This window comes from Taurulus bubalis, assembly GCF_910589615.1.
Source record: "Taurulus bubalis genome assembly, chromosome: 11".
Lineage (NCBI taxonomy): Eukaryota > Metazoa > Chordata > Actinopteri > Perciformes > Cottidae > Taurulus > Taurulus bubalis.
In genome coordinates, this window is record NC_136599.1 from 90,921 (window position 1) to 110,000 (window position 19,080).

The 19,080-nt window shown below is 47.4% G+C and overlaps 1 protein-coding gene across 1 annotated transcript in view; it reads left to right on the forward strand.

Moving 5' to 3' along the window:
• Window positions 1-1,386: 1,386 nt before the first annotated feature.
• LOC306743586 (cyclin-dependent kinase 16-like) overlaps window positions 1,387-19,080 on the forward strand; it is a gene marked incomplete at both ends in the record, with an annotated part of 35,132 nt that continues 17,438 nt past the window's right edge. Inside the window, 2 exons of the mRNA XM_079226114.1 lie at window positions 1,387-1,525; window positions 8,282-8,425. Of these exons, the coding sequence (XP_079082240.1) occupies window positions 1,387-1,525; window positions 8,282-8,425 (283 nt within the window). The remainder of the gene's footprint in view (window positions 1,526-8,281; window positions 8,426-19,080) is intronic.

Consider the following 19,080-nt stretch of genomic DNA (forward strand, 5'->3'; position numbering starts at 1 on the left):
GTCTCTCAGTGTCTCTCACCGTCTCTCAGTGTCTCTCACCGTCTCTCAGCGTCTCTCACCGCCTCTCAGTGTCTCTCACCGTCTCTCAGTGTCTCTCACCGTCTCTCAGCGTCTCTCACCGTCTCTCAGTGTCTCTCACCGTCTCTCACCGTCTCTCAGTGTCTCTCAGTATCTCTCAGCATCTCTCACCGTCTCTCAGTGTCTCTCAGTGTCTCTCACCGTCTCTCAGTGTCTCTCAGTATCTCTCAGCATCTCTCACCGTCTCTCACCGTCTCTCAGTGTCTCTCAGTGTCTCTCACCGTCTCTCAGTGTCTCTCAGTATCTCTCAGCATCTCTCACCGTCTCTCACCGTCTCTCAGTGTCTCTCAGTGTCTCTCACCGTCTCTCAGTGTCTCTCACCGTCTCTCACCGTCTCTCACCGTCTCTCAGTGTCTCTCAGTGTCTCTCACCGTCTCTCAGTGTCTCTCAGCATATAATTATAATACATGTAGTGTATTTGTAAAAAACAATTAAATGATAAAATAGCTATAACTTTGTGATTCTGTTTAGGCCAGCAGAGAAGACTTACAGGCCCTGACGGCCCACCACTGATATAACCTAACAAACAGTTTCAGGTACGGCCCCGTCCAGCCCACTAATGTCACTTCCTCTCGTCACTCTCCTTATGCATAACCGTTCAAGCCTTCCTCTCAGGAATGCGGCTTCTCTTGCTGACGTCCTCCCCTAATCGTTGTTTTGTCTGAGCCTCCCTGGACTTGTTTCTTTGGCACCTACATCCCGCTTTCTCCTGGTTAATACTGGGACAGAACAAGGTTACTGCGACTATCTACGCCCGCTGTTCCCTTTTAATCACTGAACTCTCACATTAACCTTTTCTTCTGCTGACTACCCGCTTTATAGGACTTCAGTCATACTGAAGCTTGAGTAAAAACTGTACTTAAGCATAAGATGTAAAACCTTTAGATATAAAACATTGTCCTTCCACAGTGCGCATGTGAGCAGCCAACAGTCCTCCTTACTGAACTGACTCATGAGCGTCGTGTCAATCAAAGCTCAGAGCTGCACAGTCGGCCATATTTCCATGTTTGTTTGTTTGTTTTGTTGCTCTTTCTCTGGGTCTGCTCAGTGGTTCTGTGTCTTTAGATTCTGCAGTGTTTGCGCTCGGGACGCACAACAGTGGGAGCACAATCACCGGGGCTCAGAACACACAGTAAATGGTAGAAATGCGCCGAGGCTGCACTGCAGTGTTCCCCCAAACAATGGAGCTCAACAGCTGGTGATGGTTGTGATGATGATGGTGGTGGTGGTGGTGGTGGTGGTGGTGGTGATGATGATGATGTGGTTGTCCCTCCCCCTCTGCAGGCCCCCGGTGGTGCAGTGGAGAAGATGGACAGGATGAAAATCATCAAGCGGAGGCTGTCCATGTCGCTGCGTAGCGCTCGGCCCGTCGACGACTCGCTGTCGGAGCTGGCCGAGCAGATGGCCCTGGACGAGCCGGCCGGGGACGATGGTGAGCCGCACGCAGGTAAAGCACCGAGCGCCCGGCAGACGGTCTATCTACGGGTATATCTACGGGTATAGCCGCGCTATCTACGGGTATATCTACGGGTATAGCCGCGCTATCTACGGGTATAGCCGCGCTATCTACAGGTATATCTACGGGTATAGCCACACTATCTAAGGGTATATCTACGGGTATAGCCACAGCTACTCCAGCTACTCCAGCTACTCCACCTCCTCGGCCGGTGCCTCGAGGAATGTGCATATTAACATGACTTGGAGGAGTAGATTCATTTAGGCTGACATATTCCTCATGTCTCAGCCAGGTTTCAGTAAGACACAACACATATCTACGGGTATAGCCGCGCTATCTACGGGTATATCTACGGGTATAGCCGCGCTATCTACAGGTATATCTACGGGTATAGCCGCGCTATCTACAGGTATATCTACGGGTATAGCCCCACTATCTACGGGTATATCTACGGGTATAGCCCCACTATCTACGGGTATATCTACGGGTATAGCCGCGCTATCTACGGGTATATCTACGGGTATAGCCGCGCTATCTACGGGTATATCTACGGGTATAGCCACACTATCTACGGGTATATCTACGGGTATAGCCGCGCTATCTACGGGTATATCTACGGGTATAGCCACACTATCTACGGGTATATCTACGGGTATAGCCACACTATCTACGGGTACATCTTCAATGCAATTCAGTTCATTTTATATAGCCCAACATCACAAATATAAGTATGCCTCGGAGGGCTTTACAATCTGTACACATGACATCCCTATCCCGGGACCTCACATCGGATCAGGAAAAATTCCCCCAATAAAGATAGTAAAAACCCTTTCACAGGGAAAAAAGGGAAAGAAACCTGAGGGAGAGCAACAGAGGAGGATCCCTCTCCCCGGATGGACAGAAGCAATAGATGTCATGTGGCCAGAATGAATAACGTAACGGAGTTACAGCACATTCAATGAATGTGACAGAAATTATTCATATCATGAGTAGTATACATGGTCCATGATCCAGATAGACACGATCCATTAAGCAGAAGGAGGTAGAGAGGAGGGGCATCCCAGGGGCAGTGGGAGGAGAAAGCAGGGACATGGCAGCTGGCAGGACCGGCTCCAGGCCAGTTGCATCAGCAGGGCCATGGTTGCATCAGCAGGGCCAGGGGCAGCCATGAATCCATGGAAAAAGAAAGTAGAGTTAGTAATATGCATTGAAGAGACAATCATTTATCCAGAAGGAGAGAAAGAAGAGGTGAAGAGGAGAGGAGGAGCGAAAAAGGAAGAGAAGGAAAGGAGGAGCTCAGTGTATCCTAAGATGTCCCCCAGCAGTCTAGGCCTATAGCAGCATATCTACGGGCTGGACCAGGGCAAACCTGAGCCAGCCCTAACTATAAGCCTGAAACAGCCCTAACTATAAGCGCCATCAAAGAGGAAAGTCTTAGGTCTACTCTTAAATGAGGTGACTGTCTGCCCTCCGAACTGAAAATGGAAGCTGATTCCACAGAAGAGGAGCCCGATAACTGAAAGCTCTCGCCCCAACCTACTTTTTAACACTCTGGGAACCACAAGTAACCCTGCATTCAGTGAGCGTATTGCTCTCGTGGGGTAATATGGCACTATAAGGTCCTTAAGATATGATGGTGCATCACCAGTTAAGGCTTTGTAGGTAAGGAAAAGGATTTTAAATAGGATTCTCGATCTTGCAGGAAGCCAGTGGAGAACAGCTAGTACAGGAGTAATGTGATCTCTCTTCCGCATCCTCGTTAGTACACGAGCTGCAGCATTCTGGATCAGGTGGAGAGATCCAAGGGATTTACCGGAGCAGCCTGATAATACGGAGTTACAGTAATCCAGTCTTGAGGTAACAAATGCGTAAATCAATGTTTCTGCATGGCTTTGAGACAGGATGTGCCGGATCTTTGAGATGTTCCGTAGGTGAAAAAAGGCGGTCCTTGAGAACTGTTTCACGTGGGAGCCAAAGGACAGGTCCTGATCAAAAATAACTCTGAGATTCCTTACGGTGGTGGTGGATGCCAGAGCGATGCCATCCAGAGAAACCATATCATCAGATACTTGATTTCTGAGGTGTTCTGGTCCGAGTAAAATAACTTTAGTCTTGTCCGAGTTCAGCAGCAGGAAGTTGCAGGTCATCCAGGTTTTGATGTCTTTAAGACACGCTTGAAGTTTGGCGACCTGGTGGGTTTCATCTGGCTTGATCCACAGATATAGTTGAGTATCATCGGCATAACAGTGAAAGTTTATGGAGTGTTTTCTGATAATATTGCCTAAAGGAAGCATATATAAGGTGAATAAAATTGGTCCAAGCACAGAACCTTGTGGAACTCCATGGCGAACGGCAGTGGTAACCAAGGCCTCATTGTTTACAAATACAAACTGAGATCGATCCGATAAATATGACTTAAACCAGCTTAGTGCTGTACCTTTAATACCAATCAACTGGTCTAGTCTCTGTAATAAGATGTCATGGTCAATGGTGTCAAACGCTGCACTAAGGTCTAACAAGACCAGTACAGAGACAAGTCCCCTATCTGATGCAACTAGAAGGTCTTTAGTAATTGTCACTAGTGCTGTCTCTGTGCTATGATGCTTTCTAAATCCTGACTGAAACTTCTCAAATAAACTATTGTTATGTAAAAAGTCACACAACTGGTTTGCGACTACCTTCTCCAGTATCTTAGAGAGGAAGGGAAGGTTAGAGATAGGTCTGTAGTTAGCCAACACCTCTGGATCCAGAGTGGGCTTCTTAAGAAGAGGTTTAATTACAGCTACTTTAAAAGACTGAGGTCCATGACCCATTAGTAAAGACCCATTGATAATATCTAGTAGAGAGGCACTAACTTAAGGTAAAACTTCCTTAAACAGCTTAGTCGGAACAGGGTCCAGGAGACAGGTAGACGATTTAGATGTAGAAACCATTGAAGACAGTTGGTCGAGGTTGATGGTAAAAAATCCATCCAGACACACAGCAGGGCCCACAGCCTCCTCCATGGCCATCCCACCTGAGGATGGACCGGCAGTAGTCGAGGGCAGGAGATTACCGATCCTGCCTTTAATAGCCAGAATCTTACCATTGAAGAAGTTCATGAAGTCATTACTACTGAGGTCTATAGGAATACACGGATCCACCGAGCTATGACTCTCAGCCAGCCTGGCCACAGTGCTAAAGAGAAACCTAGGGTTGCTCTTGTGTTTCTCTATTAGTGATGAGTAGTAGGCTCCTCTGGCATTACGGAGGGCCTTCTTATATGTTCTCAGACTATCCGCCAAACCAACCGGGACTCCTCCAGACCGTTGGAACGCCATATGCCCTCAAGCTTCCTGATGCTTGCTTTAATATACGGGTCTGAGGGTTGTACCATGGAGCGAGCCTCCTTTGCTTAATGATCCTCTTTCTTAGAGGGGCTATCGAGTCCAGTGTCACTCTCAGTGAGCCAGTAGCACCATCGGCGAGCTGATCAATCTGGGAGGGAGTAAAGTTAGCACAGGAGTCCTCTGTTATATTGAGACATGGTAATGAATCAAATACAGAAGGAATCGCTTCCTTAAATCTAGCAACAGCACCGTCAGTTAGACATCTGGTGTAAAAACTCTTGCCTAACGCTGTACAATCCGGTAGTATAAACTCAAAAGTTATAAGACAATGGTCTGATTAAAGACGGTTCTGTGGAAACACTACTAAATGCTCCACGTCAATGCCATATGTAAGAACAAGGTCGAGGGTGTGGTTAAAGCAGTGAGTCGGTTCCTGTACTCTCTGACAGAAGCCAATCGAATCCAACAATGAGCTAAATGCAACACTAAGGCTATCATTGCTGACATCCACATGAATATTAAAATCCCCTACAATAATAACCTTATCAGTCTAAAGGACCAAACTTGACAAAAATTCAGAAAATTCTGAAATAAATTCTGAGTACGTACCTGGTGCTCGATATACCACAACAAACAGAATCGTCTGTACTGTTTTCCAGGTTGGATGTGAAAGACTAAGAACAAGGCTTTCAAATGAGTTGCAGTTCAATCCAGGTTTAGGACTCATTAACAGACCCGAGTCAAAAATGGCAGCTACTCCACCTCCTCGGCCGGTGCCTCGAGGAATGTGCATATTAACATGACTTGGAGGAGTAGATTCATTTAGGCTGACATATTCCTCATGTCTCAGCCAGGTTTCAGTAAAACACAACACAACACATATCTACGGGTATAGCCGCGCTATCTACGGGTATAACCACACTATCTACGGGTATATCTACGGGTATAACCACACTATCTACGGGTATATCTACGGGTATAACCACACTATCTACGGGTATATCTACGGGTATAACCACACTATCTACGGGTATATCTACGGGTATAACCACACTATCTACGGGTATATCTACGGGTATAACCACACTATCTACGGGTATATCTACGGGTATAACCACACTATCTACGGGTATAACCACACTATCTACGGGTATATCTACGGGTATAACCACACTATCTACGGGTATATCTACGGGTATAACCACACTATCTACGGGTATATCTACGGGTATAACCACACTATCTACGGGTATATCTACGGGTATAACTACACTATCTACGGGTATATATACGGGTATAACCACACTATCTACGGGTATATCTACGGGTATAACTACACTATCTACGGGTATATATACGGGTCTGTTTGCATCTGTAAGTGTCTCTTAAAGTCACCAAAAATCACCATGAGATAATGCCTCATTTACATATTTAAACCTAACATTACATCAAACTTGTAATACAATAAATAATCCTCTCAATGTCAGTAATGAACTGGTGAACTTGTTGATATCTGTCAGTTACCTGTTTCACCCTCTTCACCTCCTTCTAGAAGCTTGAACGTGGTCGTCTCCACACGATGGTGCAGAGATTTAAAATACAGGTCATATGGGATATTTCCCTGATATGTATTAATACTCTCATGCAGACGTGTGAACACAAAGCTTTCACCCACCCTCGTCATCCTCACCTCATCGTGCAGCTTCGTCACCGTCGCTCGTGTCGTTCACTTTACCGCGAAGACCGAGACGAGAGGAGCGCTGGTGTGAATTAACACGGATCACGAGAATCTGAAAGCAGCGTCAATCTCAGAGACTCTGGCTGCCTGTGTGTGTGTGTGTGTGTGTGTGTGTGTGTGTGTGTGTGTGTGTGTGTGTGTGTGTGTGTGTGTGTGTGTGTGTGTGTGTGTTTGTGTGTGTGTGAGAGAGAGAGAGAGAGAGAGACTCCAGACAGAAACCAGGTCACCACAGAAGCTTTGTTTTAGAGAAGTGAGAAAACAAGAAAAGTTGGAGCTGAAAGCCAAAAGAAGCAATAATGTTTGTTTCTTTGTTACTGGTTGTTGTGTTGTTGTTGTTGTTGTTACTCCATCTCCCTCCGGGCTGCAACATCCATACAGCTCCTCTACCAGATTAATCTCACCGCCACCTATTTGTTTGTTTGTATCCTCTGTAGTCTTTCGTAGCTCCGTCGGTTGGTTTCCAGAGTGCTCGCGGGGCAAGAGGGAGTCGGGGTGGAGGAAGAGGACGAGAGGGGCTTTGAACTTTAACCTCTGCACGACATCTTGCACATGTCATCTTGCTCTTTCCCTTTGCTGCATCAGCCCGACCCGAGCATCTCTATGCGGGCCTGTGCAGAAGGAGACGCTCAGTTTCACAGAGATAATCAGGTGGAGCGGACTTCTTGTGTTCATGCAGATTTTGAGGATTTAAGAAGTAGGAAATATATGTAACTAAAGCCGCAAACAAATACAGGTAAAGAGTGGACATTTTAATGCAAAGTATGCTCCATAAGTATGCTCCATAACGTTGAAGTCCAGCAGTTAATTTGGTGGTTTTTAAATCTTCAGTCGTATGACATCATGAGGGAATTAGCAAGATGGCTCCCTGACTAGCCAGCGCCTAAATGAGTAAAAAAAAAAGAGCAACGAAATGCTTCGTCCACAGCTCATCGCTATCTCCAGTTAATGAGCCATCGACACCGATTCACCAGATGTGGTCATGTGCTGATATTTATTTATTGATAATAAATCCACAGGCAGCCTGTCACTGTCCACTAGATGCTCATGGGGTTCAGTCAGAACCCGCTGGTGAGCACAGAGGAATAAACGGGTTCTTTCTAAAAGATGCAACGTGACACCTCTGAGGGTGGGGTTCTGTTTGCTGTCCTTCTCCACCAACAGTTGGGTTCATATCTTCTCCGGTCTTCCCATCAGTCGCTCGTTTTTTTCCTTTACCTTATGTGGCACGTTTCCCACAATGCATCTGCTCGTCGTTCCTGTGCATGCACGTCTCTTTATTTTTTCCACCTCTCCGTTCTTCAACATCAGGGTTTTTATCGGCCCATGACTCCACTCTGCATCGCTCACTTTCCAGCTGTGTGATTATTGTGTTGAGCTGTTCATGTTCTGCTACTTCTCTGTGTCTCTGCCTTCTTTTTTACTCTCTTTCTCCTCCCCTCTTCCTGCTTTGCTCCTCCTCTCTTCATCGCTCTCCTGCTCTTTCTGGTTTTGTGTGGACGCGCTCCTCACTCTGGCTTTCTCTCGCTCTCTCTTGTCTCCCCTTCTCTTCCCTCCTCCCGGCTGGTTCCGCCTGCATCGCGTGCCTCTCAGAGTCCGTGGTGGCGAGCGCCGTGCACCCACCCGCCGTGCACAGCGCCGTGCACAATGCCGTGCACAACACTGTGCACAATGTCGTGCACAATGCCGTGCACCCGCCCGCCTCGCACAGCGCCCCCTCCTTCCTGCGTCAGTACGCCGGCCACCTGGGCCGCACCGCACTGCGCAGGGAGCCGGGGCTGGAGAGAGACCGAGCCCACCTGAGCCTGCACAGGACTGGATCTCTGGGTACGCACGCACACGCACGCACACGCACGCACGCACACACGCACGTGCACGCACGCACGCACACACGCACGTGCACGCACGCACACACACACACACACAGACAGACGCACGCACGCACGCACACACGCACACACACGCACACATAGACGCACACACACACACAGACAGACGCGCACACACACATGCACACACACACACACACACACGCACGCACACACAGATGCACACACGCACACACACACACACCCACACACACACACACACACACACACACACACACACACACACACACACACATAAGAACAATAACAAAAATAAAAACGTGCAGCTGTATGTTCAAGCATACTGGTTTAATTCATAGATTCTGTTTATTCAAAAAGAGTCATTTTGAGTACAAACATGCAAATACTGAAGTATAATATTGAGCTGTTTTTATTGTGCTTGAGTTATTTCCACTTTATGCCACGTCATACTTCTACTTCCACATTTGACAGTCAAATATTGTTTAATGCGAATGTTGCATGTACATTTATTTGACAGCCATAGTTACGTTGAAGTTCAAGGTTTTGCATATATATATATATATATATATATATATATATATATATATATATATATATATATATATATATAGTTCAAGTAAGAGACCGGGATCTTTCTTTTTCACTCTATTGACCTTAATCCAACACACACACACACAACCGCACATGCTCACACAACCACTCTTTCTCTGTCTGTATGCATTATGTAATGGAACGTGTGGTCCGTTGCTATATGGATCCCAGTAATCTCATTTCCCACTGTGGCAGAACGGCTTTATATCAGCAGTGGTGGAGCAAGGATGGAGTGAGGAAGGGGCGGGTCAAGGATGGAGTGAGGAAGGGGCGGGTCAAGGATGGAGTGAGGAAGGGGCGGGTCAAGGATGGAGTGAGGAAGGGGCTAGTCAAGGATGGAGTGAGGAAGGGGCGGGTCAAGGATGGAGTGAGGAAGGGGCTAGTCAAGGATGGAGTGAGGAAGGGGCGGGTCAAGGATGGAGTGAAGAAGGGACTAGTCAAGGATGGGGTGAAGAAGGGACTAGTCAAGGATGGAGTGAGGAAGGGACTAGTCAAGGATGGAGTGAAGCAGGGACTAGTCAAGGATGGAGTGAGGAAGGGACTAGTCAAGGATGGAGTGAGGAAGGGGCGGGTCAAGGATGGAGTGAGGAAGGGGCTAGTCAAGGATGGAGTGAGGAAGGGGCGGGTCAAGGATGGAGTGAGGAAGGGGCTAGTCAAGGATGGAGTGAGGAAGGGGCGGGTCAAGGATGGAGTGAGGAAGGGGCTAGTCAAGGATGGAGTGAAGCAGGGACTAGTCAAGGATGGAGTGAGAACAGGACTAGTCAAGGATGGAGTGAGGAAGGGGCGGGTCAAGGATGGAGTGAGGAAGGGGCGGGTCAAGGATAGAGTGAAGAAGGGACTAGTCAAGGATGGGGTGAAGAAGGGACTAGTCAAGGATGGGGTGAGGAAGGGACTAGTCAAGGATGGGGTGAAGAAGGGACTAGTCAAGGATGGAGTGAGGAAGGGGCGGGTCAAGGATGGAGGGAGGAAGGGGCGGGTCAAGGATGGAGTGAGGAAGGGGCGGGTCAAGGATAGAGTGAAGGAGGGACTAGTCAAGGATGGGGTGAAGAAGGGACTAGTCAAGGATGGAGTGAGGAAGGGGCGGGTCAAGGATAGAGTGAAGAAGGGACTAGTCAAGGATGGGGTGAAGAAGGGACTAGTCAAGGATGGAGTGAGGAAGGGGCGGGTCAAGGATGGAGGGAGGAAGGGGCGGGTCAAGGATGGAGGGAGGAAGGGGCGGGTGAAGGATGGAGGGAGGAAGGGGCGGGTCAAGGATGGAGGGAGGAAGGGGCGGGTCAAGGATGGAGGGAGGAAGGGGCGGGTCAAGGATGGAGGGAGGAAGGGGCGGGTCAAGGATGGAGCGAATGCTCGGATGTCGGTGATGGGTTTGGATTGAAACAGTTTAGAAAATTGCGAGAGCTTGATTGCAGGAAACCGAGTGATATGGAGGGAGAGAAGGTAGATAAAACGAGGGAGGAGCCTCTGTGATTAGCTTTGGGCTGTGAGTCTTCCGAGTCCTCGGCTGAGTGAACTGCAGATCCACCAGACCACCACGAGACGCATCCATTGGACTCTGACAAAAGAACGAGTTTCAGGAGCTCGCACTTCACTGCGATCGACAACCTGGGAATATGATAGGAATGGATGGATGAAACTTCTGATTCCCCTAAATGAATAGGGACAGCACCAAAGCTCTGGGTATAGTTTGAACATTTTCAATACTTTTGGAAATACTTTTCACCTGAGATTTAGTGCCAATACCACTGCTATATATATATATATATATATATATATATATATATATATATATATATATATATATATATATATATATATATTTTACTTTACCTTACCTTACAATTATTAACATGTTTTTTTAAAGTTCTCAAATGGTAAAATATGCGATGAAGTGCTCTCTATGGTAACCTTCCAGTAGAGAAAACATGATGAAACCTTCTAGTAGAGAAAACATGATAATGTGCCCTCTAGGTCTTACGATTGGAAGATGCGATGCAGTGGCATAAAGTTTGTTCTGCATGCTAGAAAGCGTTCCACGTGCTGGCGCCTTTCTCCAGCCACCAGTCTGTGAACCTACCTGCAGAGTGACTTCATTCTGTGAAATGCACAGCTGTTATCGGTGTGAAATAGATGCTATTCTGTTCATGAAATTAGATGAGGTGTAATTTGAAGTGTTACGAGGTGTGTGTGTTTTGTGTTGTGCTGACTCACTGTTTGCCACTCAGCAGTCGGAGCACGTCACAGCCTTTAATGGAGCGACATGATGATGCAATCTCTCCTCCTTGCTGCACTAAGGAGCTCGCTCGCTCTTTCTCTCGTTCTCTTGTCTCCCTCCTTCTTCTCTGTCTCTCTCTAACGCACTCCATCCGTCCAAAGCAGTATTCAATTAAATTCACTCTTCATCTGTGTAAGTGACTGGTGTGTGTGTGTGTGTGTGTGTGTGTGTGTGTGTGTGTGTGTGTGTGTGTGTGAAGTGTTTGGCCAGTTGCCAGAGCCGCAGAGCTTTTACAGGTTCGCTACCCGGGCCGAGACCCGTTCCCGCCTCACTGTACTTACAGCCAGGAAACCCGACGCTGCACTTTCCGTTCTCTTGCTTCTCTTTCTCTCTGTCTGTTTTGCTGAGGAAAAGGACACGACACTTTCAGAAATAGAGGTTCCACACAGGTTCTTCCTGAAGGGCTGAGGTTCTACCCATAACCATTTGCTGCGGAAGAACCCTTTATTATGAACCAAGATTGTTGTGGGTTGCACTGCGCCACATCAGCTGTTTCTATACTCTAGGGTTCTAGATGAAACCCATGGAATAAAAAAGGGTTCTCGGTCGAACCTCCTGGTTGGGTTCTAGATGAAGCCCTTGGAATATAAAAATTATAACAGGAACCGAAATGGGTTCTCCTATGAGAACGACCCGAATAACCCTTTCTGAGTGAGCACCTTCGTTTGTGAGAGCGTGCTCTTCTGCTGCTCTTCCTGAAACGGCCCAGATGTTTGGTTCTTCTCTCTGGACATCAACGCACTACATTTAACCTGTAGAGGAACGTAGAATATAAAGACGATAAAAGATGGAAAGCTCCTCCGTTATCTCACTCACTCACTCACTAGCTCAGTCACACACTCACTCACTCACTCGCTCACTCCCTCCCTCCCTCCCTCCCTCCCTCGCTCTCGGCCATTTGCGCTTCTCTCACCCCCAGGTTGGCTTTAAAGAACAATAGAGTGGGTTCCTTCTTTAGCTCTCTGTTCCGTTAGCTCAGGGGTCGGCATGCAGCTCTTTAGCACCTCTGTTGCGGCTCCCTGAGACTTAAAAAAAAAGATTAAAAAGACGTTGACGTTTTTTTATGTGATATTGGGTCACTGAAAATAAAAGTTTAAATATTGTTTTAATTAAAATGTGCGTCATATCCTGTCATGTCGCGGTGGAGCAGTTTTTCCCCTGCAGGTGGCTCATCGTCATTTGCAGAGCTCCACCCAGAACAAACACACATCTGATGAAAAGCATCACGCTGAAGAAGAAGAAGAAGAAGAAGAAGAAGAAGAAGAAGAAGAAGAAGAAGAAGAAGAAGAGGAGGAGAGATTCCTCAACTGCTGCAGCAAACCGAGTAAAGTAGATCTACTTTCAGGAAGTGGATCACGTCTCAAACTCCTGCTGCTGGTTCTGTGGCGGCTCATGAGACACTGAGGCGTCGCTATAAAGACGGATCCTCCTCCTCCGTTTGGGGAGCTCTAAAGTCTGTAGTGAGGACGCTCAGGGTAAACGCAGCAAAAGATATGCGTTTAAAATGTAAACCTCACGTGAAGAGGACAGGTACTGAACCTGCTACCTTCTGATTACAGGATGAGCTCTACCTCATGAGCCACACAGATAAAGTCTGCATTGTTGGGTTTTTAATTGACCTCAATGTAGCCGACACATGGCTCCTCCCCCTTCATAAGAGTTTGATAGTTTTAACAATGCAATGGTATAGCAAGTTATAGCAATGCAATGTCAATAATTGTCTTTATTCTTGTTCTATAATTTCATAAACACAACAAACTATAGTTTTTGTTTATATAATATGACTATATACAACACTTTATAAGCTGTGGTATCAAGAGGAGGAGGCATAGGGAACATGTTGCTGTTAGGAGGAGGCATAGGGAACATGTTGCTGTTAGGAGGAGGCATAGGGAACATGTTGCTGTTAGGAGGAGGCATAGGGAACATGTTGCTGTTAGGAGGCTCTCAGGGCCGACAGCTGACAGAAGGCTCTCCGGTCCCAGTAATTGAATAATAGATCCCTGAGATGCAGATAAAAGGTTTAGCGGTGATTACTGCAGTCTAAGGTCTCCCTCCCTGTTTCTCTCTCTGTGTTCCTAATTGCTCTTTGATTTGTATTGCCTCACTACTGCCGGCAGACTGTGGTATTTACGGATAAAAAGTGTCTCCAATATAGTTTTGTTGTAAACTCAAATGTTGCCGAGCATGTGTGAGGATGCATGATTCAGATTCCTGAGTGAAGCAGCGAGGAGGAGACGGAGCCACCAGCTCTGATAAGGGAGGCGGAGCCACCAGCTCTGATAAGGGAGGCGGAGTCACCAGCTCTGATAAGGGAGGCGGAGTCACCAGCTCTGATAAGGGAGGCGGAGTCACCAGCTCTGATAAGGGAGGCGGAGTCACTAGCTCTGATAAGGGGGTGGAGCAACCAGCTCTGATAAGGGGGCGGAGCAACCAACTCTGATAAGGAACTGCATTGTTGTGTGTGTGTTATTCTATGAAAATGCTGTGAGGAAATATGGCATCTGATACTTTATCTCGCTGACATTTTGGACGGCGTTCAAAACTTTCATCTTTCTGTAAACACTTCTTTTCAATGTTGACGGGACGGTGCGCGTGGAGGGAATTGTGCACACAGGAAACGTCGCCATTTTGTTCTTTTGAAGCCAGAAGTGACACAAAAGGGCGGAGCTAAGTGCAACCGAATGCTGAGTAAGAAATGTTTAGGTGACTCAAATTTTGCAATTAACGTTCATGAAGTCAAAACACACTGAAAGGGTTAAAAAAAAACCTCACCTTCGTGATGTTGACCTGTCAATCACCTCGTAGCCCCGCCCTAAAGCATCCCCTGTCAATCACCTTGTAGCCCCGCCCCTAAAGCGTCCCCTGCTTTATGGTCTGTTTGACTCTAAATGACCATAAAGTAGAGTCATTTATATAGACTTCTATACAACCAGAGGAGTCACCCCCTTGTGGTCAGGAGAGAGAATGCAGCATTAACACATGAAGCATAGACTTCTATACAACCAGAGGAGTTGCCCCCTGGTGGTCAGGAGAGAGAATGCATCTTTAACACATGAAGCATAGACTTCTATACAACCAGAGGAGTCTCCCCCTGGTGGTCAGGAGAGAGAATGAGACATAAACTCACGTTGACAATGTTTACTGAGTACATCAGGAGCTCGCCGTGGTTATTCAGAGAGATTGGAAGGATATATATATATCTATATATATATATATATATATATATATATATATATATATATATATATATATACGTTTAGAAAACATTCGTGGAGCTAAACGTTGGCACATCATTAACCAGCGGTAGCACGTCTATGCTAAGCTAGCTACTGCATGCATACAGTGAATCAAGAGGAACAGCTGATGTGATGGTGATCTGTAGCTTTAGCTTCTTTAACCTGTTTTCACTGATGACTTTGACTTTGACACCCTGGACTGTGGACCCGTCCTCCTGCTTCTCTCTGAAACGACGTCTTCCAAAAAGAAGACATTTCTTCTGAGCGGTTGCTGGCAGTGTGGGCTCCGTGGTGCTGAATGTGTGTTTTTATGTGCGTTCATGGGTTGAGAATGAATAATGGCTTCAGGTCCACGGGGAAGGAGGGAGGGAGAGAAACAGGATGTCTGAGAGCGGAGATGATGGGATGCCAGAGGCGTCACTCAGAGGGACTCTCTCTGCGCCAGAGTGATGAAGATAAGGAGGAAGAGGGAAAGAGGATCGCACGGTATTCAACACTATCTCTGGACCCAGACGGAGGAGGGGGAGGAGGAGGGAGATTGGTATCTCATGAGAGGGAGGAGAGTAAAGAGCAAGGGGAAGCACAAGAGGACTAACTGCACCGATAGGGGCGCCAGAGGAGGGAGAGAGGGAGAGAGGGAGAGAGGGGGAGAGGGAGGGGGAGAGGGAGAGGGAGAGAGAGAGAGGGAGGGAGGGAGAGAGAGAGACAGAGACAGAGGAAACAGTCGGAAGAGAGTGGTGAGCGGAATAACAGGAGGAACAGGAGGAGGAAAACATCAAGACACTGGACTGGAAATGGAAAAGTGACAAGAGAAGGAAAGAGGTCACATGGTTCAAGTGTTTTTCTTCCTCGAGGAGCTGAAGGTTGAAACCGATTCAACACATTTATTCTCACATCATCTTCTTTTTCCTCCCGGGGTTTCTGGACCGGACGGCAGCATTAAGCACCGATACTGCTCACTGGGTGACCTTCATTAGTAGAGAGAGAGAGAGAGAGAGAGAGAGAGAGAGAGAGAGAGAGAGAGAGAGAGAGAGAGAGAGAGAGAGAGAGAGAGAGAGAGAGAGAGAGAGAGAGAGAGAGAGAGAGAGAGAGAGAGAGAGAGAGAAAGAGAGAGAGAGAGAGTCCTGGTCCAGGTTCCCGTCCGGCCTCCCCTTCATGGGACGGACAGACTGCCTGAAGACTTGATTTCTTCTCTCTTTGAGGAATGTCTTTTTGAAATGGTTATGTTTTTCATTTGAATACCACTTCCTCTGTTGTTTTGAATCTTCTGGATGGATTTGTCTGCTGGTGCCTGGAGGACGGGGGAGGCCCCGCTGAGGCGCTCTCCTTTCCGGATGCTTCGAGTGCTGGACTCGTGCCGGCCTCCAGGGAACCGTATCGGTGAGTCTCCAGAGGACTCAGGACGGGGCTTTTCTTTCGGGGTAAAATGTTGTTCAGTAGCCGACACGGTCAGGAACATCTTACGGCCTATTTCATACAAAGCATCATGTTGAGTCCAAACTTTATTTATTATTAGAGCCTTTGGTCCATTTATCTTCCATAACGTCTCTTCTTTCATTCTAGTGGAAATACTACTTTTATTTAACTTCTTTGTCTGTTTGCGTCTGTAGATTTCTTTTAAATTCACCTAAAGTCACCATTACATAACATCTTATTTAAACCTAGCATTTGATAAAGCGTGTAACGCAATACATCCTCCTCTTAGTGTCAGTGATGAAGTGGTGAAGTTGCATGGTGATATCTATGAGTTCATGTTCTGACCTCTTCACCTGTAGAGTCTTCATCATGATGTCATGTCACTAAACTTCTCTTTAAAGAGGTTTGTTCACAACGCATTCATAAGCTCATGTATATAACTTTACTCTTTCATTCCTGCATTCTATATAATCTATTCATATGAATTTAATCAAATGAATCTATTCATATGATTAAATTAATTGCATAACTTCACATCGCTGGGTTATGCCGTGTTCACACCGGACGCGACGCGAATTTGCGGCGCGACCAGTTTACATGTAAAGTCAATCCACAGACGCGCTGTGGCGCGAATGTGCGGCGAGATAGACGCGTTGGAGGCGGCGCGAACAGAACGTGTGACCTGGGGCGAACAAAGCGAAGGACGCGGCGCGAATTCGCGTGAGTTGAATTCTCCCAACTCTGGCGGAGAAATCTCGTGACGCAAAGTTGCGGCAGCCAATCAGCGTTGAGAATCAGCGTTGAGAAGCTCCGCCCGTCACCACCGCCGCCTCCCCGTTCCTGAATGAAACTGCTGCTGCTCCGCCTGAACCAGCGCTGACAGCGGCTTCATTGAGACGCTGTTGTGGGACTACGGATAATAGTATGAACCCAGACACCATGGAGTTTGATGTTCCGACATATGTGGAGTTTACACAACAAGTATAAAGCAGAACTGGTGGTTGTTTCCATGGTGGATGGCATAATCGGTATCGTTTTACGGAGATACGCGAGACGCAGTTCCTGGAGGAGTCGGTGAAATTCACCGAGCTGTGTGCGGCTACGGATGATGTTATGAACCCGAACACGAGGGCGTTTCATGTTCCGACATGTTTGGGACTTCCACAACAATTATAAAGCAGAACTAGTGGTTATTTATTCCATGGTCGATAGCGGAAATGAAAGCTTCGTCGCTTGTCTCTCACAGAGGCAAGCAACAGAGCTAAGCCACGCCCCCTTCGCGCCGCGATTTTTCGCGTTTGGTGTGAACGCCCTCGTTTCACTCACGCGAGTCAACTTCCGCAGTGGACGCGGCGCCGCAAATTCGCGTCGCGTCCGGTGTGAACACGGCATTAGAGATCACAGTTGCCGGTGTGGCCCAGGTCAGTGTGTGCCGGTGCCTTCAGGAACCTTGAAGAGACGAGTTCATCCTTTTTCTATTCCACAGCATGCTGTGCTTTTATTTAAGAGCTGTTTGGTCCATCAGAGCCCAAAGAGGAAGTGCATCAGAGCTCAAAGAGGAAGTACATCAGAGCCCAAAGAGGAAGTACATCAGAGCCCAAAGAGGAAGTGCATCAGAGCCCAAAGAGGAAGTGCATCAGAGCCCAAAGAGGAAGTGCATCAGAGCTCAAAGAGGAAGTACATCAGAGCCCAAAGAGGAAGTGCCTCAGAGCTTAAAGAGGAAGTGCATCAGAGCTCAAAGAGGAAGTGCATCAGAGCTCAAAGAGGAAGTGCATCAGAGCTCAAAGAGGAAGTGCATCAGAGCCCAAAGAGGAAGAGCCTCAAAAGCTCAAAGAGGAAGTGCCTCAGAGCCCAAAGAGAAAGTGCCTCAGAGCCCAAAGAGGAAGAGCCTCAAAAGCTCAAAGAGGAAGTGCCTCAGAGCCCAAAGAGGAAGAGCCTCAAAAGCTCAAAGAGGAAGTGCCTCAGAGCCCAAAGAGGAAGTGCCTCAGAGCCCAAAGAGGAAGAGCCTCAAAAGCCCAAAGAGGAAGTGCCTCAGAGCCCAAAGAGGAAGAGCCTCAAAAGCCCAAAGAGGAAGAGCCTCAAAAGCTCAAAGAGGAAGTGCCTCAGAGCCCAAAGAGGAAGAGCCTCAAAAGCTCAAAGAGGAAGTGCCTCAGAGCCCAAAGAGGAAGTGCCTCAGAGCCCAAAGAGGAAGTGCCTCAGAGCCCAAAGAGGAAGAGGCTCAAAAGCCCAAAGAGGAAGTGCCTCAGAGCCCAAAGAGGAAGAGCCTCAAAAGCCCAAAGAGGAAGAGCCTCAAAAGCTCAAAGAGGAAGTGCCTCAGAGCCCAAAGAGGAAGAGCCTCAAAAGCTCAAAGAGGAAGTGCCTCAAAGCCCAAAGAGGAAGTGCCTCAGAGCCCAAAGAGGAAGAGGCTCAAAAGCCCAAAGAGGAAGTGCCTCAGAGCCCAAAGAGGAAGAGCCTCAAAAGCCCAAAGAGGAAGAGCCTCAGAGCCCAAAGAGGAAGAGCCTCAAAAGCCCAAAGAGGAAGAGCCTCAGAGCCCAAAGAGGAAGAGCCTCAGAGCCCAAAGAGGAAGTGCCTCAGAGCCTAAAGAGGAAGTGCCTCAGAGCCCAAAGAGGAAGTGCCTCAAAAGCCCAAAGAGGAAGTGCCTCAGAGCTCAAAGTTGTAGAAGCGGGTAATGCATCAGATGTGGTCGGTGGATAATACTTTTACCCTGGAATAAACCCAGACGAGCAGGGAGGAGGCGTGGCATCACGGTCTGCTCGTGGGCATGGAGCTGCTTCTTCTGCTTCTTCTTCTCCTCCTTCTTCTTCTCCTCCCCCTCCTCCTCCTCCTGGTGCTTCTTCTTCTTCTTCTTCTTCTTCTTCTTCTCCTTCTGCTTTTTCTTCTCCTTCTTATTCTTCTTCTCCCTCTCCTTCTTCTCCTTCTCCTTCTGTTTATTCTTCTCCTCCTTCTCCACCTTCTTCTCCTTCTGCTTCTTCTTCTCCTCCTTCTTCTTCTGCTTCTTCTTCTTCTTTTATTTATGTACTCAGCGTTGCCTTTAACTAACCGCCACTCTTCTTCTGCATGTTTTATTCTTGTTTCTTCACTTTGTTTTTGACGGCTCCTCCTCCATAAATCAAT